The sequence below is a fragment of the Balaenoptera borealis genome, assembly GCF_965194805.1.
Source record: "Balaenoptera borealis genome assembly, chromosome: 14".
NCBI classification, from domain to species: domain Eukaryota; kingdom Metazoa; phylum Chordata; class Mammalia; order Artiodactyla; family Balaenopteridae; genus Balaenoptera; species Balaenoptera borealis.
Window position 1 is genome coordinate 86,432,227 of NC_138875.1, and position 23,189 is coordinate 86,455,415.

At 49.3% G+C, this 23,189-nt stretch overlaps 2 protein-coding genes across 5 annotated transcripts in view; one reads left to right on the top strand and one right to left on the bottom strand.

Annotated features, from left to right (window-relative positions):
* DHX37 (DEAH-box helicase 37) overlaps window positions 1-12,022 on the bottom strand; it is a 30,280-nt gene extending 18,258 nt beyond the window's left edge. Inside the window, exons 1-5 of the mRNA XM_082353212.1 lie at window positions 11,808-12,022; window positions 7,881-8,050; window positions 4,243-4,355; window positions 2,293-2,638; window positions 30-178 (exon numbers count right to left, since the gene is read on the bottom strand). Coding sequence (XP_082209338.1) covers window positions 30-178; window positions 2,293-2,638; window positions 4,243-4,355; window positions 7,881-8,050; window positions 11,808-11,913 — 884 coding nt within the window. The 5' untranslated portion in view covers window positions 11,914-12,022. The remainder of the gene's footprint in view (window positions 1-29; window positions 179-2,292; window positions 2,639-4,242; window positions 4,356-7,880; window positions 8,051-11,807) is intronic.
* A 2,917-nt stretch (window positions 12,023-14,939) lies between these two features.
* The window catches only part of BRI3BP (BRI3 binding protein), a 108,959-nt gene continuing 100,709 nt past the window's right edge, over window positions 14,940-23,189 (top strand). Inside the window, exon 1 of one of the 4 annotated variants that reach the window (XM_082353235.1) lies at window positions 14,940-15,318. In XM_082353235.1, coding sequence (XP_082209361.1) covers window positions 15,115-15,318 — 204 coding nt within the window. In that variant the 5' untranslated portion in view covers window positions 14,940-15,114. The remainder of the gene's footprint in view (window positions 15,319-23,189) is intronic. The other 3 variants (XM_082353234.1, XM_082353233.1, XM_082353232.1) reach the window with 3 other exon arrangements.

The following is a 23,189-nucleotide window of genomic DNA, read 5'->3' on the forward strand; positions in this document are numbered from 1 at the left end:
CTGCGGGGGACCCCGTGGCCAGCCCCCACCTGCTGTAGCCTGCTTCGTAGAGAAACTGGGGCACCTGGGTGGTCTTCCCGCTGCCGGTCTCGCCGCACACGATGACAACGGGGTGCTCGGCCACTGCCTCCATGATCACTTGTTCTTCAGAGAGAATCGGGAGCTTCAGCCGCTCTTCCTGGCGAGAGAGGGGAAGTCAGCGCTCACGGAATGGGGGTGGCGGGTTGTCGTCCCCTGCAGAAGGGCGGAGGGGATGGGGGGCTTTGCTCAAAGCAAGACTACGTAGGGTGACGTGGTTGCTATAAAGGCAGCAGCCGGCATCCAGCCAAGGGGAACAGGTGCGCCCGCTGGAGGATGGAAGCCCTGACGGCTGGGGAGGGGCAGAGACATGGGCTGGGTCCTCGGGGACAGCGTGGTCCAGGGAAGCCCCTCTGGGCACAAGGAACTCTTCCCTGCTGCTGGTGGGAGCCTACACTTACGGCACAATCACTTCGGCAAACAACCGGGGGCTAATTTTACCAAAATCGAGAATGTGAGATACAGCGATTCCTCTCCTAGGTGCTCACACGTGGGTGCGCGTGCACACACACATACACACGCTCACACAAGTATTACACAGTGAGGGAGAAGTTTCGTGAACTCCTGCTTGCCCTTATTATGTGTGAAGCATGCGAGCACGCTAATTTTAAAAATTCTGTTCTCTATCTCTATTCCATTCCATTGTTTTTTTTTTTTTTTTAAAAAGGTGCTGGCCATCTCATGACCCCACAATGGCTGTGACTTCCAGTTTGTAAACGCTGCCCTCCCCCAAATTTTTGTACCTGTGCCTTTGAGAAAAAGGCAAGAATGTTTAAATCAGCAGTGAAGATGGTAGCAAAAAGCTAAAACAACCCAAATGTCCAGCCAGAGAAGGGTACTTAAACGGTGCTCTATTCACGCAACGTAATGCTCTGTAGCAGTGAAAAAAAAAAAACCCAAACGGACCTCGGTGACACACATCTACACGGATAAATAGATCTCAGGAACACAAGGCCGACTAACAAATAAGCAGAGTGCTGAAAAATATATATGATGTGAGGCCGCTTATAAAAACAGGCAAACCTAGGCTTAAAAACATGCACATGGAAAAACCAGAGAAAGGCAGGGGATGAACCCCAGGGGGCACCAGGGACACTGGATGGCGGAGCCCGGGTTCCTGAATGACCGTGTGCAGCAGAATCTCACGCCCGGACTTGCAGCGGACGGCACTGGGCTCTGACATCACCTACGAGGAAACCTTCGTGGCATGAAGCCAGTGGAACTTCAGGGTCTGTCAGAGCGGTCAGCTCACCCTAACTGCTTATACATGAGCGAACAAACGTACCTGTGACTGAAATCACCTCATTTCCACAATCCAATATGCGGTTTTAAACAGCTGCTCTAAGACCCAGGAACCCTCTGCCTCAGGCCTTTGCTCATGCACTTCTCGGTGTGGGACGGCCCCCTTGTTCTCATCTGGCCCCTGAGCTCTCGACCCGGATGCTTTCCCTGATGAGGCCAGGCCCTCCTGTGCTCCCCCCTCATGGTACCCGATCTTCCCCTCTGTGGCTCCTGTCCCATGTGTGGTCGACCTCGGTCTCCCCTGCTGGACCGAGAGCTCTGAGACGCAGATCGTTCCGCTTCCTGTGCTGGCCCACAGCACGCGCTCCGTGGAAACGTGTGGATGGAACCACCACCGCGATGGGCCAGACCCTGCGGCATCACCAGCCTCACGGCTCCCCAAGTGCGTTCCATGAGCCTCGGGCTTCACCTCCCTGAATCTTGTCATGACAACCCAGTGAGACCCTCATTTTACCAGACAAGAATACGAATTGTAGAGAGGCGGAGGCCCTGTGAGTAGACGGGTACCCCCATGCTACAGACGAAAACGAGGCCCAGAATGAGCTGGAAGGTGGGGGAACCAGCACTCCGTTCCAGGTCAACGGACTCCAGAGCCCAAGCTCTTGTCCCAGTGAGCGGATGCCTGGACCAGGACCTGCAGTCAGAGGCTGAAGGTGACGGCGACCAGACGATGATAAAGGCAGCGGACACCCATCTCAGCAGCCCCGACCACGTGCCGGGCACCCGCTCGTCAGCCCTACAACAACCCTACAAGGTGGGTACAGCTATCCCCCTTTTCCAGGCAAGGAAACCGAGGCACAGAAGGCCATGCAACCCGCTCAGATCCTGGGAGGCCCTCTCTCTGCACCCTCAGCCCCCTCACAGCACTGACCTGAGCACCTAAGCTCTTAATCAAACACCAGAGAGGCCAACCTGCATTTCGGGGGAGCGGTTCACGGGGATGAAGACGGCGGGCTTTGCTGGGGGCCTGGCCAGGGCAGAGGCTGCCGCAGGAGGAGCTGACGGAGGGGCAGGAGTCTCGGCCAGACCGCTGGGCACTGGGCTCTGGCCCCTGGCCCCGGGCGGAGCTGGTGGCAGATGCGCTGGGGCCGACCCTGCACCGGCCTCCGCCGGCTCGTCCGCTGGGGCCTCCTCGGGTCCAGACTCCGCTGAGGACTCAGACTCCTCCTCTTCTGCCTCCTGGTAGTGGCGCTTCCGGTGGGCCCCGCTGAGGCTGCTGATCTTCTCCAGACCCTGGGCTGCCACGTCGTCGGGCTTCCTGCCGGGAGAGCCAGAAGTCAGACCCTAGGACGGGCCAGTCAACCTGAGGCAGCTCTGGGTTGCTGCAGGCTCCTCAGAGGCCAGGACGCAAAGGCCATGCCCCTTCCTGCTGCAGGGCCTTTGCACCCGCTGTCCATGCTCCCTGAAGACAACTGCTCCCTTACTTGATTCCAAGGACGCCTCTCAGGAAGACCTTCCCTTACCGTGTAGCCTCAGTCACCTCCCCCGCCCGCCTCCATCCTCTTCTACCTGCTCTTTTCTGCTTAGCGCTCAGCAGCACTAAATACATATGTGTTCACGGGGTCACTGCCCATCTCCCCACCATTAAAATGTGAGCTTCTCAAGGGAAGAAAGTTAATTTTTGTGCACTGCTCTATTCCTAGGGCCCACAGGAGAGCCTGAGATGCAGTTTGCACTTGATAAGCAGTCGTTAAATGCACAAGGCTTAACAGGCCAGGACTGGAAATGAGCAGAGAGGGCCAAGTGTGAGAGCAGTGGGCAGGGGCCTGGGCTGGGGGGAGCACACGGGCCCCATCTAACGCCAGCTGCTCTGTGGGAAGGCCAGCTGGTGCGGCCACATCATCCAACTGGTCAAGGCCAGGGGGGACCCTGGATTTTAATGTGAAATCTCCTAATTCTTAAATGTTGACTGTTGAATAGTGTCTCCCCAAAATTCATGGCCACCCAGATGCTCAGAATGTGACCTTATTTGGAACCAGGGTCTTCAGGATGTCATTAAGATGAGGTCATACTAGATTAGGATGGGCCCTAAATCCAAATGACTGGTGTCCTTCCTTATAAGAAAACAGAGACCCAGGGGACTTCCTTGGTGGTCCAGTGGTTAAGACCCCGTGCTCCCAATGCAGGGGGCACGGGTTCAATCTCTGGTCGGGGAACTAGGATCCCGCATGCTGCGTGGCCAGAAAAGAAAAAGAAAAAAGAAAACAGAGACCCAGACACAGACAGAAGGCCATGGAAGACACACAGAGGATGCCACGCGACGACGAGGCAGAGACTGAAGTGACGTGTTTCCCAGCCGCGGAGCGCCCAGGATGGCTGGCCCCACCAGACGCTGGGCAGAGGCTGGAACAGACGCTCTGGCCTCCCGCAGGACCCAGCCCCGCCAACACCTTGACTTTGGGCTTCTGGTGGCCAGAACCACAAGAACAAATTCCTCTTGTTTCAAGGTCCCCAGTTTGTGGTGACCTGTTACCGCAGCCCTAGGAGACGCATCCGTGTGCAGAAGATCCAAATGCCTAATGACGCTACGTGAACCAAACAAAACCCGCTCGTGGGCTAAATCAAATCCTTGACCTCCTTGATGACAACTTCTAGACTACTCGTCCCTGCAAAAGCTGGAAGGACCTGTAACGCAGGGCTCGGCGTTACAGGAGGACACCAGCATCCTGGAGTAAGAACTCTGCCGTCCTGTGCAGTGTAGGATATTTCGCATTATCTGAGGCCTCCACCCATTTGAGGCATTTTAGCACACGGGTCACTGCAAACGTATTTTCCCATAGCCCCAGAAGACGCCATGACCCTTGACCCCCCCGGGAGCCCTGGCGGGAAGGGCGGGCTTCAGGGAGGAGGCAGCCGACTCACTCTTTGGCGCGGTACATGCGGCCCCCGGTGCCCAGTCTGGACGTGGTGTAAAACAGCCTCATTTCAGCCTCCGAAACCCGGACTTCGCTCAATTTCTGGAGCATCTCCGCTCGCTGGGGAAGGAAATGTGTGTGTTACACATCTGGCATCACGATCCTCTCTGCAGAAGGGGAGCTGAGACTCTAGATGAAATTCCAGCATCACTAACACCTACAGTCTTTTTTTTTTTTTTTTAAAACATCTTTATTGAAGTATAATTGTTTCACAATGGTGTTAGTTTCTGCTTTATAACAAAGTGAATCAGCTACACATATACACACGTTCCCATATCTCCTCCCTCCCGCATCTCCCTCCCTCCCACCCTCCCCATCCCACCCCCCCAGGCGGTCACAAAGCACCGAGCTGATCTCCCTGTGCTATGTGGCTGCTTCCCACTAGCTAGCTATTTTACATTTGGTAGTGTATATATGTCCATGACACTCTCTCACCCTGTCACATCTCACCCCTCCCCCTCCCCATATCCTCAAGTCCATTCTTTAGTAGGTCTGTGTCTTTATTCCCATCTTGCCACTAGGTTCTTCATGACCTTTTTTTTTTTTTTTCCTTAGATTCCATATATATGTGTTAGCATACTGTATTTGTTTTTCTCTTTCTGACTTACTTCACTCTGTATGACAGACTCTAACTCCATCCACCTCATTACAAATACCTCCATTTCATTTCTTTTTATGGCTGAGTAATATTCCATTGTATATATGTGCCACATCTTCTTTATCCATTCATCCGATGATGGACACTTAGGTTGCTTCCATGTCCTGGCTATTGTAAATAGAGCTGCAATGAACATTTTGGTACATGACTCTTTTTGAATTGTGGTTTTCTCAGGGTATATGCCCAGTAGTGGGATTGCTGGGTCGTATGGTAGTTCTATTTTTAGTTTTTTAAGGAACCTCCATACTGTTCTCCATAGTGGCTGTATCAATTTACATTCCCACCAACAGTGCAAGAGGGTTCCCTTTTCTCCACACCCTCTCCAGCATTTATTGTTTGTAGATTTTTTGATGATGGCCATTCTGACCGGTGTGAGATGATACCTCATTGTAGTTTTGATTTGCATTTCTCTAATGATTAATGACGTTGAGCATTCTTTCATGTGTCTGTTGGCCATCTGTAACACCTACAGTCTTTTTTAATCCGAAGGTCGAACTGCAATTACCGTCCTTCACAGAGTTCTTAACGCCGAAAGACGCGTGAGCTTAGGGTGGCTTTTCGCCCCCCTTACGGAGACTGGGGTTGGATAAACAAGGCTCTCTTTGCACCATGGTGTGTCGTAAGGGAAGACCAGCGACTACCCAGATGCCCATCAATGGGAGATGGAATAAATAAAGTAGGGCCCATTTGTATAATGCAAGACTTCCCGGCAGTTAGTACAGGGAGGAACAGCTGTGTGTGTGCGACAGGAAGTGGTCCCCACTCTGCCTTGAATAAAGCAGTGAGCGGGGGCGGGTCCAGTTGGTTCCTTTCCCCTGGGTGAGCAATTCATGAGTGTTTGTCTTGTTATTCTTGAAGTTACTCAGATATTTTATATCTGCTTTTATACGTGTATATGTATATATATGTATACACACACCCACATATTTCATAATCGATAAAAAACAACGTACAGAACAGCAAGAAAAGATGCTCACAGGATTTAAATAGGACACACTCACAGGACGGTGAGCCTCCCCTGCCTGAAGGGCTCCAGGGACCACGCGTCAGAGCTGCTAACGGGAGGCCTGTGTGTCCCCTGGTGAACACAGCACGCCGTGTGGTCACCTTGCCAGAAAGACTAGCGAGAGAGAATCTCCTGAAGCCTCTAGATCAGGGTTTCCCGGTCTTCACGCTGCTGGCATTTGGGGTCAGATAATTTTTTGATGTTATGAGCACCGCAGGCTGCTTAATACCATCCCAGACCTCTACCCCCCAGATGCCAGCAGCGTCCCCCAAATCGTCACAGCCCCAAATATGTCCAGACTTGGCCAAGTGTTCCCGGGGATGGGGGGGGGGCAAAACTGTCCCAGTGGAGAGTCACTGCCCCAGACCCAAATACCAATTTATAGGGAATTCGGAGGGTGGAAGAACATGTTTATATCAGAGATGAAAAGTTTTTCATCCAGACCGTGGGAAAGTCTCTGAGACAGACAAACCAATCTCTCCAACAAATATAAGGGGGAAAGACAAGAGATGCGGGTGGAGAGCATCTATGAAACAATTAGAAATTGGACTATTTACTGGATATCTAATGGTATTTTGAAAACATTTAGACATGCTAATGGCACTGTGGTAATTTGAAATGGTCCTTATTTTAGAGATGCAAACTGAAATATTCAGGGATATGTATATGGGTTGAATGGTGGCCCTCTGAAAAGATATATCCATGTCCCAGAATGGGATCTTATTCAGAAAAAGGGCCTTTTTAAGTTAAGGGTAATTAGCTTAAGGATCTCAAGATGAAATCCTGAATTATCCAGGTGAGTCCTAAATTCAAAGACAAGTGTCCTTGGGACTTCCCTGGTGGTCCAGTGGTTAAGACCCTGCGCTTCCACTGCAGGCGGCACAGGTTCCATCCCTGGTCGGGAACTAAGATCCTGCATGCCACATGGTGCAGCCAAAACATTTTTTAAAAAAAAGAAAAAGAAAAAGACAAGTGTCCTTATCAGAGATACACAGAGGAGGGACACACAGGGGAGCAGGCCACATAAAGACAGAGGCAGAGACTGGAGCAATGTGGCCATGAGCCGAGGAAACCTGGAGCCACAGGAGCTGGAAGAGGCCAGGTAAGACCGTCCCCTGGAAACTTCAGAAGGGGCACGGCCCTGCTGACACCTCGATTTCAGACTTCTGGCTTCCAGATCAGTGAGAGAACACATCTCCATTGTTGTACGCCACCCAGTTTGTGGTCACTTGTCAAGGCAGCCACAGAAACTAGTACAGATTGACGCTGCCTGGGCTCTGACCCAGGGGGTGGGAAAGTGACCGGCCGTGGAGATGACCAAGGTTGACCACGAGCCTGACAACTGCTGGAGCTGGTGACAGGTACACTGGAGCCCATGACACTATTGTCTCTACCTTTATATATGTTTGAATTTCTCATTACAAAATTTTCTCCTTAAAAACATATTAAGCAAAAAAGGTTAAAATTCTCCAGAATGAAGTTAAAAAATAAACAACAAAATGAATGAGGGGGGAAAATAAAAAGTGAGCACGTTGATCGACCAACTCCTGGTTCAACAAACATGTGGCCTCCACAAAGCTGGACCCATACCAGACTGACAGACACCCAAGTAGCACGTCCCCCAAGGACTGGAAAGGTTCTGGATCTGTGTGTCCCATACGGGGCACTAGTCACACGCGGCTATTTGCATTTAAGTTAATTAAAACCAAATCACATTAAAAATCCAATTCCTCGGCCACACTGGCCATATCTCAAGTGCTCAACAGCCACGTGTGGCTGGTGACCACTGTACTGGACACTGCAGACACAGAACTTGCCTCTCCTTCCGGAAAGTTCTACCCGACAGTCCAGCCACAGGGATCACGTCGGGGGTCACAGACACCCCGACCCATCCCTCGCCGCGCAGACAGAGCGTGCATACCTGGCGCTTCTTCTCCTTCTGGTCTAAGATTCTCTGCAGCATCTTCCGCTCTTTCTTGGTCAGGGGCTTCTTCTCCTTCTTGGACAGGGGAGGGGCTTTGGTCTTCTTCTTCTTCTTGCCGGGCAGGACGAGCGCGTTGCTTGCATCGACTCCTTTCAACGTGCCCTTATCTGAAAAGACACGCTCGCCTGACCCACAGCCCTGGAGGACGGAGAGCGCGGACGCCCGCGAGTCCCAAGATGCTGTGTTAACGCCGTTTCCTCCGGGCTGACCCTCCTGCCCACAGTGACAGCCACCCGAGCACCCGCATAGGAACGGGGGCGCAGGCCCGTCACACCTTCATCCCACCGGTCCACCCAGCACCCGCCCCGGGTCAGCCGTCCTCGCGTTGCGGGGACGGGGATGGGGGCACAGCAAGGAGGGAACAGGCTGCAACAGTGCCTCCCTCCCAGCGGCGCCCTGCGTTCAGCGGGACTGTGGGATCAAAACCATCTTTACAGTGACTCTGAAAGACGCGCTCTCACGCGTGTACAGTGGACTGAGTGCGTCACGTCTATTTTTAAATGGTGGAGTTTGGGACTTCCCTGGCGGTCCAGTGGTTAGGACTCCGCGTTTCCACCGCCAGGGGCACGGGTTCAATCTCTGGTCGGGGAACTAAGATCCCGAAAGCCGCGTGGCGTGGCCGAAAAAAAAAAAAAAAAAGTCGGAGTTTGAAAGTATACGTTTCAGACCAAAATCCAGCTCCCTTATCACTCTTCAACTCAAACCTATGGCAGCACCATGGGGAGGAGGGGGCTTGGGGAGCACCTATTTCTGCCTCACACCCAACGCTGGAGTCCCCGTACGGGCGGTGTCTGACTTTTATTAACTGCTCAGGCTTTGTACATCTTTATGACATTACCAAGTGTAGGAGAGGTGGTGCGCTCCTCAGTAAGAAGAACGAGACTACTTCAGGCAACGCAAGCCGTCCATTCTGCAGGTCTCAGACAGAATTAACAGCAGGGGGAGAAAAAGAAAAGAGTGTACAGCAGCGTTTTCCAAAGGCTCCAAATCGTGTGACGTGGTGACAGCTAAAGGAGTGTGTGCTTGTACGCGCTTGTGTCTCAAAATCTCTCGGTTTTAATTTCTAGTACGGTAAATATCGACAGACACGACCCACACTAACAAAAGCACTCTGGGGTCCTCAATTTTTAGGAATGTGAAAGGGTTCTTGGTGCAAAAAATTTGAGAACCACTGTGCTATGGAAAAAAAGGGGGTGGGGGAGATGTGCTAAAAATAAAAATAAGAGAAAGGGTGATGATATTGGATCGGGGAAAGCTCTTTGAAGAAGGTAACCTGCTTTATAGTCTTGTAAGATCCCTCTGGCCCCTGAGAAAGGTGGCGATAGACAGAGATGCCTTGTTCTGGGGTGAGAAACAACTTTCCCCAAATCTTTGAGTCTAAGAGACCTCGGGTCCCTCTGCTCTCACCCAACTGTCAGTCCAGGGGTCTTCTGCCCTCTTAGAGGTGCCATCTCACTTCCTGAGCTGTCACTGCTGTTACAATGGATGACGCCCATCACAGGACAACGGCACATCTCTACAGCTTGTCTTTACTTTTCAAAGCATTCTCGTTTCAGTCACAAACATATTCTCCCAAAATACCACCTCCATGACTCTGAGATCAGGTAGGATGACTGTTACTGCTGGACCCATTTGACAGCTGAGAACACTGAGGCACAGAGATGCCAGGCGATTTGCTTCAACTCCCAGCCTATCCCTGCAACTTCCGAGGAGGGAATTCGGACTCCAGATTCCCACTCTGACAATCTTTCCTATAACCTCACTGCCTTCCGGGTCCAAGAGGAGAGTGTGGAAGAAGAGGCCGATTAGTGGGTCGAGGGAAGCAGGCTTCCCCAGCGGCCCCGGCTCTCTCTCCCTCCCTCCACCTCCTGAATCTAGACTCACTCTTCCCTAACACCTAAATCTGCTTGGACCGCAGGGATGCTATACAAGCAGCTGGATGAGTCCAACTTTGAAATGTGTTCAGTCTCAGGGGCCTGCAAGACAGCTGAACCCACTCAATCACTTCAGCCCAACTCTCCCCCGAAACTGGACCCATCATGGTCGCCGATGGCCTCCCCAGTGTTACATCCACGGTCCTTTCTCTCCCTGCCTGATCCCACAGCCACATCTGACACAGACGGCGGGTCTTCCTCTTGGTCCCCGGACAACCACACTCTCCCAGGGTTCTCCTCCCACCTCACTGGACCGGACTCATTGCCTCAGCGAGCCAGTCTGGTCTTCAGACTTCAAATAAATATCATCTATATACAGATGATTCCAAACTGCTATCTCCCCTGGACTTGCTTCTCTCAAGCGTCCGATTCAGCAGCTGCCTGCTGACCCTTCTACTTGGATATCTGACAGGCCCCCCAAACCACTCATATCCAAAGCCAAGCTGCTGGCCTCCCCGCAAGCTGCCCATGCCTGCTTTCTCCAGCCTCCAGCCGCACGCCTGGGATTCGTTCTTGACATGTCCTTTGTTCTTGCGCACAGCCAGAACAAAGCTCCATCTTCCAAATACATCTTGAATCCAACCACCTCTCACCACCTCTACTGCTGCCTCCCTGGTCCAAGCATCAACTCCTGCCAGAGTCAATGTACTCAGCAGCCTCCTATCAGATCGCCCAGATTCTCTGCCCTCTACTGCTTTTCCTCAACACAGCAAAGTGATGCTGTTAAAACCTAAGCCCTGGGCTTCCCTGGTGGTGCAGTGGTTGAGAATCTGCCTGCCAATGCAGGGGACACAGGTTCGAGCCCTGGTCCGGGAAGATCTTCCACGTGCCGCGGAGCAACTAAGCCCGTGCGCCACAACTACTGAGCCTGTGCTCTAGAGCCCGCGAGCCACAACTACTGAGCCCACGTGCTGCAACTACTGAAGCCTGCATGCCTAGAGCCCATGCTTTGCAACAAGCGAAGCCACCACAATGAGAAGCCCACGCACCACAACGAAGAGTAGCCCCCACTCGCAGCAACTAGAGAAAGCCCGTTTGCAGCAACGAAGACCCCACGCAGCCAAAACTAAATAACTAAAATAAATTTATTAAAAAACAAAAACAAAAGAAACCTAAGCCCACCCTGTGTCCCTCCTCTGCTCTCAACTCTGCAGGGCCACCATCCTCACCATGACCCACCAGGCCCTACAAGATCCTGACCCCATTTTAAGTTTCATCTCCACTCAGCCATTCTGACTGCCTTCAGGTCTTAAAAAAGGATTCAATGCTTTCTCAGTGGGGCCTTCCCCGCCCCCCGACCCCACCATGAAACACTGCAACCTGCCCAAACCTCTTGTGCTTTATCTCTTTTGTATGAATGTATGCAAAACGTCTTATGTACTTTGCATTTATCTTTGCTTGTCTCTTCCCAGAAGCATCTGAACTCTGCATGGCAGGGATTTTTTCCCTTAATCTCCTCTTCTGTTACTCTCCTAGAATAGTGCCTGGCACATGGTAGCCATTCCTAACAAAACGGAGAAGTCTGGGCAGAAATGTTAAGCAGCCTGGAGCTAAGCAGACAGGTCTGGGCTGAAAAATACAAACTTAGGGGTCGCTTGTAGGGAGGTTATAATCGAAGCCATCAGAATGGATGGAATTACCTTGTAATTCCTTGCCCAAACTCCCCCTATAGCTATACTAGGGCTGGACCCCACTGGAAAGAAACTCCAGGTATTGTCCCAAATTCAGTTAAAACGAAACTGTCACTATTCCCCCTTCCTTTGTATCATCTTGGGGAGGGGAGGTGCTGTCTCTCCGGGTCTCCCGCCCGAGTAGCGGAGGCAGGGCATAGTCCGGAAGCCCTTCGGCCCCCATTGGCCAGCCCTGGCCCCGAGGCCCTGGTTGGTCCCTCCCCCGAATCCCAGACCTCGTCCGGAGGCGCCTTACTTACCCTCCAGTTCCAGCCGCACAGGGGGCGGCTCGGGAGGGCCCTTCGAGGGGCCGGGGGCCGCCTGCTGACGTCCCTTGATGTTGTACCTCCGGCGCAGCTTCCCCATGGCGCCCGGCTCCTGTTCTGCTCCCGGAGGTCCTACGACCAGCGCACTATGAAGCCCAACCCACGTGGGCTCCCATCAAGCGTTCCGGCCGGAAAATTTCCGGGTTGCGCTCTCGCGAGAGCTGAAACTAACGGAGCACCTGGGGGCGGGGCTGGAGGCGGCGCCACGCTGAAAGCCAGGGCCGGCCGGCGGCGGAGGCGGGACCAAGTTAGAGGAGGGGGCGGGGCTACGGAGGGATCAGTTTAAGCCCAGGGCTGTTCTCACAGAGGTGTGGTATGAGTCTCTAAATACTAATATTGATTTGGCTATTTGGGAATGGGAGTGTTCTGTCACTTTAAAAAATATAACCCTGCCCCAATACAATCTTCTTCCCTCTCTTTTTTGCTTATCTGCATTTTCTGATATTCCTACAAGAAACAGTTGTGTAATAAAACGGCCCTAAATATTTCCATTACAGTGACAGGTAGAACTAAAAGAAGGCATCTATTAGACAACTTTGAATTCTCATGACCACATCCCATTGTCTGTAGCGCACTGGGAAATAATGTATTTTCTGAATCCTGTAATTATCTTGCGACTAGGACATCTATATTGTCTCCTTTTTTCTGTTAAAAGCATTAATTGGTTAAGGGCAAACATTTAAATTATATCACAAAAAAAGTGAAGGCACTAGGCGTTATTTTAGAATTTTAGAAAGGATAAAGTTATTTTTAAGACTTATTTAAAGTTACTGCCCCAGGGCTTCCCTGGTGGCGCAGTGGTTGAGAATCTGCCTGCCAATGCAGGAGACACAGGTTCTGAGCCCTGGTCCGGGAAGATCCCACATGCTGCGGAGCAACTAAGCCCGTGAGCCACAATTACTGAGCCAGCGCGTCTGGAGCCTGTGCTCTGCAACAAGAGAGGCCGCGATGGTGAGAGGCCCGCGCACCGCGATGAAGAGTGGCCCCCGCTTGCCACAACTAGAGAAAGCCCTCGCACAGAAACGAAGACCCAACACAGCCAAAAAATAAATAAATTTAAAGTTACTGCCCCAGGAAAAACATTTGAATAACCCAGAACAAGATCTGGCTGCAGAGCAGGTAAGCAATAAATTGTTGTTGATTGGAATGAATGAATGAATGAAGAGTGTGATTAATGTGGATAAGCTCCCCTCTTCCCCCGAAAAGCAAAAGCAAAAACAAACCCCCCTTTTGTTGTGGTCATCCATTTACAATGCTTGCTGTCAGTTTATTTATCTCTTGTAAAAATAAAATACAGTGTGTGTGTGTGAAAAAAAAAAAACCCACAAACACACAGGTGGTGCGTGAGAGGATTTAGATGGTATACATATGAACATGCTTTTAATTAATTAAAAAGGATTTGGGGGAAAAAGTTATAATGAGCAAATCAAACCTGTGTTTTCATGGGTTTTATTGCTTAGGATGATAGTGATCTACAGTTTCTTCTTTAAATATGTTTATTTAAGTAAATAAAAAGTGTGTTCATCTTCAAATTATTAGGTAGGTAATAGAACATTCTCTTATATTTTCTTCTAAAATATTATATACCAAAGTATTATCTCCAGAAGTTATAAAGAACATTCTATAAAGCAAAAGGAGAAAAGGCAAATACACAACAGCATGGATCTCATTAATATAATGTTGAAAAGAAGCCAATCACAAAAGATCATACTTTATGATCCAATTCACATAAAGTTCAAAAACAGGCAAAATGAATCCCCTAAATTTTGGAGAGGGCATAATGAATGGGAGAGGGCAAAGGGAGCCTTTTTGCAAAGCTGGTAATGTTCCTTTTCTCAACCTGGGTGCTGGTCACCTTGTGTGTCGTTTAAATTCATGGAGAGGCACCTTATGATTTGTGTATTTTTCTGTTTGTATACTATACTTCAATATAAAAAAAATTTACTTAAAAAAAAAGAAGAAATATAAGGCCAGTGAATATATGAAAACCTCACCAGGAATCTAGAAAAATGTAAGTTCAAAAAGAGGCAATTTTTCACTCTTTGGGTTGACAAAAGTTAAGTTTTATTTTCCTGGTTGTCTCAAAAAATGTCTGGTTAGACATGGTTTGTTTGATTTAGGATGCAAACAAGGCCCTTGCGTTGTATTTGGTTATAATAGCTCTTAAGTCTTTTAAAACCAATAAATCTCCCCTGCCTTCATTTTTTATGTCATTTACTTATTGAGGAAACTGGGTCGTTAATCCTGTTGAATGCTCCACATTCTGGCTTTAGCTGATTGCTTCTGCTGCTTCTAATTTTTTTCCTCCATCCCCCATATTTCCTGTAAACCGTTGGTTAGATGTGGAGGCCACATCAAGTTACGGTCCAAAGTGTTTGGCAAGAATCCATCATAGGTGGCGCTGGTACTTCTGTCACTAAGACTGGCGGGTCCAGGTCCTGACCACCTGGCCCCTCCTTTTTTAAGTTCCCCACCGACCTGCCACCTTTTGGATTTAATGTCTTGATGATCGTGGCCTGGACCCGTCATTTCATTAAGGAGTGCAAACGGATTTTCTAATTTCTAATTTTCTAATCTCTTTCACTCCCTCCTCATTTACTAGCGGGACTTTCCTAAAAAGAACTTTCGGTCCTTGACTATTTTGTGACTCTGAAATAGAGTTCTCTGAAGAAGGGCAGGAGGGATGCTTAATGCTTTTCTTTTAAACATTTCAGAATGAATGAATAAGCTCGTGCCCATGCCATCGGCAACGGTGGCCAATTTTGGGGTGTCATTAGAAATTCAGCGACATATAAAATGTATACAGTTCATATTTTCCAATCAATTGCAGTCAATGTCCTTGCTGGGGCTGCTTCCACTTTTACAAGCTTGGGTTGCTTTTTATAGAAAAGTTAAAACTAAAAACTATTTTTAAAAAAAGAAAAGGTTAAAGCCCCACCAGGTCAGGGAAGACTTCCGGGGGGTGGGGGCGGGGAGATCATCAACTTCACAGCCGCCTCTCGCGCTCCCGCCAGGTCGCCAGCGGGTCCCGCGTCCGGGGGCGGAGCGCGGCGTGGGCAGGGCCTTCGAGCCTTTGCGCGCGGGGCGGGGCAGGTGGCGCGGCGGCGGCGGCGGCGGCGGCGCGGTCAGAGGTGCGGCGCTCGGCTACCGAGCGCGCCAACGGGGGTCTCCGCCGGAGCCGCGGCGTCCCACCGTGCGGCTCTCACCCTTCTCACGGACCCCGCATCCCACCGGCCCCAGGATGGGCGCGCGCGCTTCGGGCGGACCCCGGACCCAGACTGGGTTCCTGCTGCTGTTGCTGCTGCTCGGGCTGCTGGCCCCGGGCGTGCAAGGGGCGCGGGGCCGCGGCGGCACCGAGAAGAACAGCTACCGCCGCACGGTCAACACCTTCTCGCAGAGCGTCAGCAGCCTGTTCGGCGAGGACAACGTGCGCGCCGCTCAGAAGGTGGGCGCCGCGCCGCGCCCGCGCCCGCGGTCACCTTGCCGCAGCCGCCGCGCACCTGGCGCCCGGGGCCCGCCTGGGCCGTGCGCGGCCTCCGGGGCTGCAGGCCGGCCGGGGCGCGGGAAGAGGGGGGCCCGGGTCTGGGGCGGGGGAGCCGGGCCTGAGCCCCGGGGCCTTCCGCCTGCGGCCCAGGCCCTGCCCAGCCAGCGTCGGGTCTGGGGGCCGGTTCCGGCGCAGGGCCTCGGGGCGCCCTCTGTGCCATGCGGTACTTCTCCTTGGACCTTGGCCCCGGGGGTGCGCGGCCCGGGCCTCCGCTGGGCGGCGCTGACGCCGCCGCGCCTCTCATTCATTCATTCAACACGTTTGAATGAGCGCCTACTGTGAGCCAGGCACCGTGGCGGCTGCCCGGGGGTGGGGGAGGGGCGGGGGGGCGCCCTGCCCGCCAGCGCCCGCGCCCTCTCCGCACGCTGCTGCGCTCTCCCCAGCAACCCCGAATTTCCTGTAGCCTTGCACCCGACCCGCTTCCCCTGAGCACCTGAGGCCCTCCTTCTTCTGCTTTGAAGATATTTCGGCTTTTTACTTTTTATTTTTTTACTTATTTTTTAAGAATGGGAGTAATGCAGTCTGCTCTGTTGCTTTGGCAACCTGGCACCGTAACAACCCTTTTAAGCACCTACTGTGTGCTGGGCCTTTCGCTTGGAGCGTTTTGTTTGCTTTGGACCTATTGAGAAGCCTCAGACCCCTGAGGATGGTGTTGAGCGCCCCGGAGAAGCGCAGGGAGTTCTTTCTCCCTGCTCTGCCCTCGGTAGCCGGGTGACCCATTCGGGGTAAAAGTCCACCGAGAAAGGGGAAGTGAATAGGCGGACAGTTACCTGTGGTCTGGCGGTTCCTTGAGTACAGCCCTTACTGTTCGTCCTCTTAATTCCTTTGCTCTGCGCCAGTCCTGGGGTTTTGGAGCGGAGGGAAGTTGGGGTTTAAGTTCCAGCTCTTACTGGATGGCTTTGGGCAAGTGGCTTCCCTTTTTTGAGCCTCCGTTTCTTTATTCCTTAAATGGGGCTAATGATAATATCCTCTTGGTTATGAGTTTGTAATTATGAATCGTTGGTACGTTCTTGGCCCAGAGTAATGGCGGAATCAGTGTGAGCTACCGTTGTTAGTTATATCGTGGCCAAGGCGCAAATCAACATTGCGTAGCCCCGCTGAAAGGGCTTTCAGGGTTTAAAAAAAGTTTTCTGGTGCTTGAGGTGGAGGGGAAGGAAAAGAACATTAAAGCCCAAATCAGATTGGCTGGATATTCTGATGGGATGAGATGAAATACAAGTTAATCTGTTGGGAAAACTAACTTCTGACCACCATCTCCTATGGGTGTTCTGAGCCCCCGTAGAGGGTGTGGGTTCTGGCGGCATCTCTTTGTAGGTGGCCACGGAGGGAGAAAACAAAAACACCAGAGTGCGGAAAGGTGGCCATCCAGTCTGCCTGAGTGTAAAGGGTGAATCTTCACCTCCCTCCTGCCATGTGCCTGAGCCATTTGAAGGCAGAAATCATTTCTTTTACAGCAAAAAGAAGTCTTGACTTTTTTTGAGGAGAATAAGCACACGTAACCCATGTCTTGGCCGACGGTCCTATCTGAGAATATAAGGTCCACGGACGTGAAATACAAAATAGATACTTAAGAGTTTAAATGTGGGTTGGTGCCAATAAGACAGCTGTATTCTGGCAAAGAATCCGAGAATCTCGAGGTCAGAACTGCAGTTTTGTGGTAAATGAAGTTTTGTGCCTTCAATTGAGATGACAATAATACTAATTTGTTATTTGTTTAGGATGCACCTTTTTTCCTTTTTTTTTGGCCAAGCGGCACGCAGGATCTTAGTTCCCCGACCAGGGATCGACCAGGGATTGTACCTGAGCCCCCTGCAGTGGAAACACAGAGTCTTAACCACTGGACCGCCAGGGAAGTCCCCAAATGCGCCTTTTTAAAGAAGATCTAATTGGTTTTATTCAGCAATTCATGAACTGGGCAGCATCCCTTCTAGCAAATAAGTGGTCCATGTTCTAAGTCCTTTTATAGGTAGAGTAACTCACTTAATCCTTAGAACAGGCCTATGAGGTAGGTACTGTTAATGTTTCTATTTTACACATAGGGAAACTGAGGCACAGAGTGGTGAAGAGCCAGGATTTGAACCCAGGCACAGTGGGTCTGGGGTCCACACTGGTACCCTCACCGGTCTTCCGGCCTCATGACCCTTCCTGATTCCCCTAATCATTGTGACATCTAGAATGAGGCTGCCCTGATATTTCCTGCCAAGTGTAGCCTAGACCGGCCAGGCCTGGGGGAGATTGTTTTGTTAATCTTAATTAAAAGAAAACTGGATCTGCTAGCGACCGTAGTTTTCAGCCAGTCAGACCTGCTTAATGGGTTGTGAAGTTTGAGGGCATTTAATGAAACACTCCATGTTCTATCTAGGACTTGTCTAAAATTAACCCCTGACCTTCTTCTGGTTTGGAGCATGGGCCTTGCTCTCCAACAGACATGGGTTCGAATCCCAGCTCTGCGTCTCACTAGCTCTGTGACCTTGGGCCGGTTGCTTGACCTCTGTGTGTCTCATTTGTGCAAAGGAGGTAAATTGGAGGGTTGAATGTGATTAGTCAGGTTGTACAATACCAGGCACTTAATAAGCATTTAGTAAATGGTAGAAGATATTTATATAAGAAGGATTTGCCTGGTGTAATTTAGTGTAAGGCAGTACGGTCATTCAACCTACTTCTGGTGGTCAGTGTTTTGTTAGTTTCCTGTCTTTTGCCACTTGAATCCTGGCTGCAGTCAAGGCCCTTCTATATAAATTTTTTGGAGTGCACTTAGACAAGTTCATCTGTAAATTGTTAGAAATGTAATTGCTGAGCCAAAGGATCTGTGCGTTTTAAAATTTTTAATTGAAATATAATTGGTGCACTTTTCTGTATAAGTTATACAGCATAATGAATTGTCACACACCAAACCCGCCCATGTGACCAGCATGTAGATCTAGAAATGGATGGTCGCAATCCCCCTGCCCCAAGACAACCCCTCTCCTGACTCTGACAGCATAAATTAGTTTTGATTGCCGTGTCCTTTATCCACAGTTCCAGTTCATATACTTTTTTAGTACTGAGAGACATTACTGAATTGTTTTCCAGTTGTACTCCCATCATACGTGCGAGGGCTGCTTCCCAAACCCTCTCCAACGAAGTGTCAGTAAACTTTTTGGTTTTATTATTTTACTGTGAGATAGATGGTCTTTTCACTTTTCCAGAATCCATTGGCGTCTTCTTTTCTGGGAACTGCTTTTTGTTTTCCTTTGCCATTATTGAACTGTTGGTCTTTTTTTTTTTTTTTAAGAGGCTTACATTCTTTTCTTTTTTTTTTTTTTAATTTATTTATTTATTTTTGGCTGTGTTGGGTCTTCGTTTCTGTGTGAGGGCTTCTCTAGTTGCGGCAAGCGGGGACCACTCTTCATCGCGGTGTGCGGGCCTCTCACTATCACGGCCTCTCTTGTTGCGGAGCACAGGCTCCAGACACACAGGCTCAGTAGTTATGGCTCACGGGCCCAGTTGCTCCGCGGCACGTGGGATCTTCCCAGACCAGGGCTTGAACCCGTGTCCCCTGCATTGGCAGGCGGATTCTCAACCACTGCACCACCAAGGAAGCCCCGAGGCTTACATTCTTTTGCTTTGTAAGAAAAATATTTTGAGCAGAGTAACTTTGACACTTTCCAGTCTATTTTTTTCCCCACCAACATTTTAACAGCTTTATTGAGCTGTAATCGACATAGACTGCATATATTTAAAGTGGGACAAAAGTGTACACGTTGGTAAATTTTGACGTATGGATATACCCCTGAAAACATCACCACAATCAAAATAATATTTCCTTTTTATTTTGAAAAGCTGAAAGAATTGAATAAGGGACAACTAGAAACTCCACCTGGGTTCACCATTTTCCCCCCCCAAACTGTTTCTTTTTCACTACAAGCACACACATACGCACACTTTTTTTGAAAGTAAATTGCAGACATCGTGACACTTTCTCCTACAAAACCATAATACCATGGCCCCTCCACCCCAAAACTTAAATTTAGTACAATAATATTTTGTAATATACAGCCCATATTTGCATTTCCTTTATAGCTTTTTAAAAAAAATCCAGCACCCAATCAACGATTGCTCATCGCATTTGGTTTTCATGTCTCTTTAGTCCCCTTTAGTCTGTCAAAGTCCCTTCACCCATTTGGGGGTAAGGGGGGCTTTTATGACTGACATTTATGTCTTTTTTTTTTTTAGTAGCTTTATTGAGCTGTAATTCAGATACTATACAATTCATTCATTGAAAGTTCAGTGATTTTTATTATATTCACAGGGTTGTGCAACCATCACCACAGTCAATTCTAGAACGTTTTCATCCCCCCTCCAAAGAAACCCTATATTCATTAGCAGTCACCCCACCTCCCCCAGCCCCTGACAACCCATCATCTTCTTTGTCTTTATGGACTTGCCTATTCTGCGCATTTCCTATAAATGGAATCATACAGTGTGGTCTTTTGCATCTGGCTTCTTTCTCACTCAGCGTCATGTTTTTAAGGTTCATCCCTTTTGTAGCCTGTGTCAGTATTTCATACCTTCTTATGGCTTTTTATTTATCCATTTATCAGTTGATGGTCATTTGGGTTGTTCCCACTTTTCGGCTTCTGTGAATAGTGCTGCTCTGAACATTCATGTGCAAGTTTTTATGTGAGTGTATGTCTTCTGTATTTCGGAGTATGTACCTAGGAGTGGAATTGCTGGGTCATATGGCAGCTCTCACATTTCAAGGGACCTCTGTACAGCTGTACCATTTTACGTTCCCACTAGCAGTGTATGAGGATTCCTTTCTCCCCATCCTCGCCAACACATGTTCTTGTCTTCCCCCCACCCCTTGGATACATTGTATTTAATTTATTTTTTAATTGAAATATAGTTGATTTGCAATATTATATTAGTTTCAGGTGTACAACATAGTGATTCAGTATGTTTTTGGACTATACTTCATTTATAGTTATTTTAGAATACTGGCTGTATTCCCTGTGCTGTACAGTATATCCTTGTAACTTATGTATTTTATACACAGTAGTTCGTACCTCTTAAACCTCTACCCCTATCTTGCCCCTCCCCCTTCCCTCTCCCCACTGGTGACCACTAGTTTGTTCTCTGTATCTGTGAGTCTGCTTCTTTTTTGTTATATTCACTGTTGTATTTTTTAGATTCCACATATAACAGTTATCACACAGTATTTGTCTTTCCTTCTTTCTTTCTTTTTAACTTTTTAGCCGCCCGGCGTGCAGGATCTTAGTTCCTGGACCAGGGATCGAACTTGCACCCCCTGCAGTGGAAGCACGGAGTCTTTTTTTTTTTTTTTATAATTAATTTTGATTGGAGTATAGTTGCTTTACAATGTTGTGTTAGCTTCTACTGCACAGCAAAATGAATCAGCCATACATATACACATAGCCCCTCCATTTAGGACACTACAGGGCATTAAGTAGAGTTCCCTGTGCTATACAGTATGTTCCCATCAGTTGTCTGTTTTGTAGATAGTATCAGTAGTGTATATGTGTCAATCCCAGTTCCTCCCACCCCACCCCTTTCCCCCTTGGTATCCATACATTTGTTCTCTACATCTACGTCTCTATTTCTGCTTGGCAGGAAGCGCGGAGTCTCAACCACTGGCCCTCCAGGAAAGCCCCAGTTTTTGTCTTTCTCTGTCTGACTTATTTCACTAAGCGTAGTACGCTCCAGGTCCATCCAAGCTGTTGCAAATGGCAAAATTTCATTCTTCTTTATGGCCGAGTAGTATTCCGGGGCATGTGTGTGTGGGTGGTGTGTGTCCGTGAACCACATCTTTCTCCATTCATCTGTTGATAGTTGTCTCTTTTAGTGTAGCCACTTTAGTGGGGCTGACATGGTATCTCGGTGGGGTTGGGACAGGCCAGTTGACTTTTGAATTGTCGCCTGATGCATCTTACCTGATTGCACCCTCAGGGTTAGACTGAGGAATTACAATTCCAGCAGGAATTCTAGGTGAGGGTCTTGTGTCCTTGCTGGGGCAGCACATCAGGGCACAGGGTGTCGCCTTGTCCCATGACTTTGATCTTCAGTTGAGGCCTTCCATCCTGGAGGTGCCTTTTCCCCTTTGTAATTCATTCGTGCAGGTGGTCTGCACGTGTGTTCCAGCACCTTCAGTTCACGTAACCTTTGTCTCTCATTGTGTTCCTCAGATGCTTGGGCAACCTCTGAACTGCAGAAACTCGCCCCTTCTCTACCTTGCTCATGAAGACACATGTGCCCTTACAGCCTGATTTCCTGGGAGCCAGTTTGCACGTGCCTGGGGAGGATAGGGTTGAGGAGAGCTTAGGATGCGGGACGTCCTCCAGATTTAGGAGGAGGGTGATGAAAGCCTGAGCTGGAGTAATCGTGTTTTCTCCCATAGCCACGGCCACGGCCGCAGGCCTCCTGAGTTGGTTCACCTGAATCTCCCTCGTTTTAACTTTTCATCCTGAAAATTGTCCAACAGACACAAAGGGGGAAAGAAATGTATAATGAACCCCTGTACCCATCACTCAGTTTTGCCATTTTTGTTACATTGCTCTCCCCATCGAAAACGTTTTTGAAGCCTGGCATAGTATTTTAAAGCTAATCCAAGACATAATGGTTTACTTTTGAATACTTCGGTCTGCGTCTTTAACAGGTGAACATTTTGCAAAGATCGTAGCCATAGTACCATCGTCGCAGCTCATGACAATTCTTTTTTTTTTTTTAATTAATTTATTTTTAAAAATTATTTATTTATTTATTTATTGGCTGCATTGGGTCTTCGTTGCTGTGCGGATTTTTCTCTAGTTGCGGCGAGCGGGGGCTACTCTTCGTTGCGGTGCGCGGGCTTCTCATTGCGGTGGCTTCTCTTGTTGCGGGGCACGGGCTCTAGGCCTGCGGGCTTCAGTAGTTGTGGCTCGCAAGGTCTAGAGCGCAGACTCAGTAGTTGTGGCACACAGGCTTAGTTGCTCCGTGGCATGTGGGAACTTCCGGGACCAGGGCTCAAACCCGTGTTCCCTGCTTTGGCAGGCGGATTCTTAACCACTGCGCCACCAGGGAAGCCCTGACAATTCTTTAATAACCAACCCAAGTCCATTTTCCAATTTCCCTGATCGACTCAAAACGTCTTTACGCAAAACTGCTTTGTTTGAATTGGGATCCAAACAAAGTCTACACTTGCATTTCACTGATATGTCTTTTAAGTCTCTCTCTCTTTCTCTCTTCATTTTTATTTATTTATTTTTTTGGCCTTGCTGCGCACATGTGGGATCTTAGTTCCCTAGTTCCCCAACCAGGGATTGAGCCTGGGCTTCTGCAGTGAAAGCGCAGAATCCTAACCACTAGGCCACCACGGAACTCCCAAGTTTTGTTTTGTTTTAATTTTATTAAATTTTTTATTTATTATTAAAATTTTTATTGAGGTATACTTGATGTACAATATTATACAAATTGTACAATATCATATAAATTTCAGGGGTACAACATAGTGATTCACAATTCTTACAGGTTATACTCCACTGATAGTTATTATAAGATATTGGCCATATTTTGTAGGTTGTAGAAAACATACAACCTGTGCCGTAGGTTCAGCTTTTCACCTGATTTCTGTGAACTGCTTCAGGCTCTGGGCTCCGCTGAACCCCCATCTTAGTCTGCAGGGCTACCATGAGGAAGGACCACAGCCTGGGCAGCTCACACAGAAATGTATCGTCTGGCAGTTCTGGAGGCTGGAAACCTGAGATCGAGGTGCTGGCAGGGTTGGTTTCTCCTGA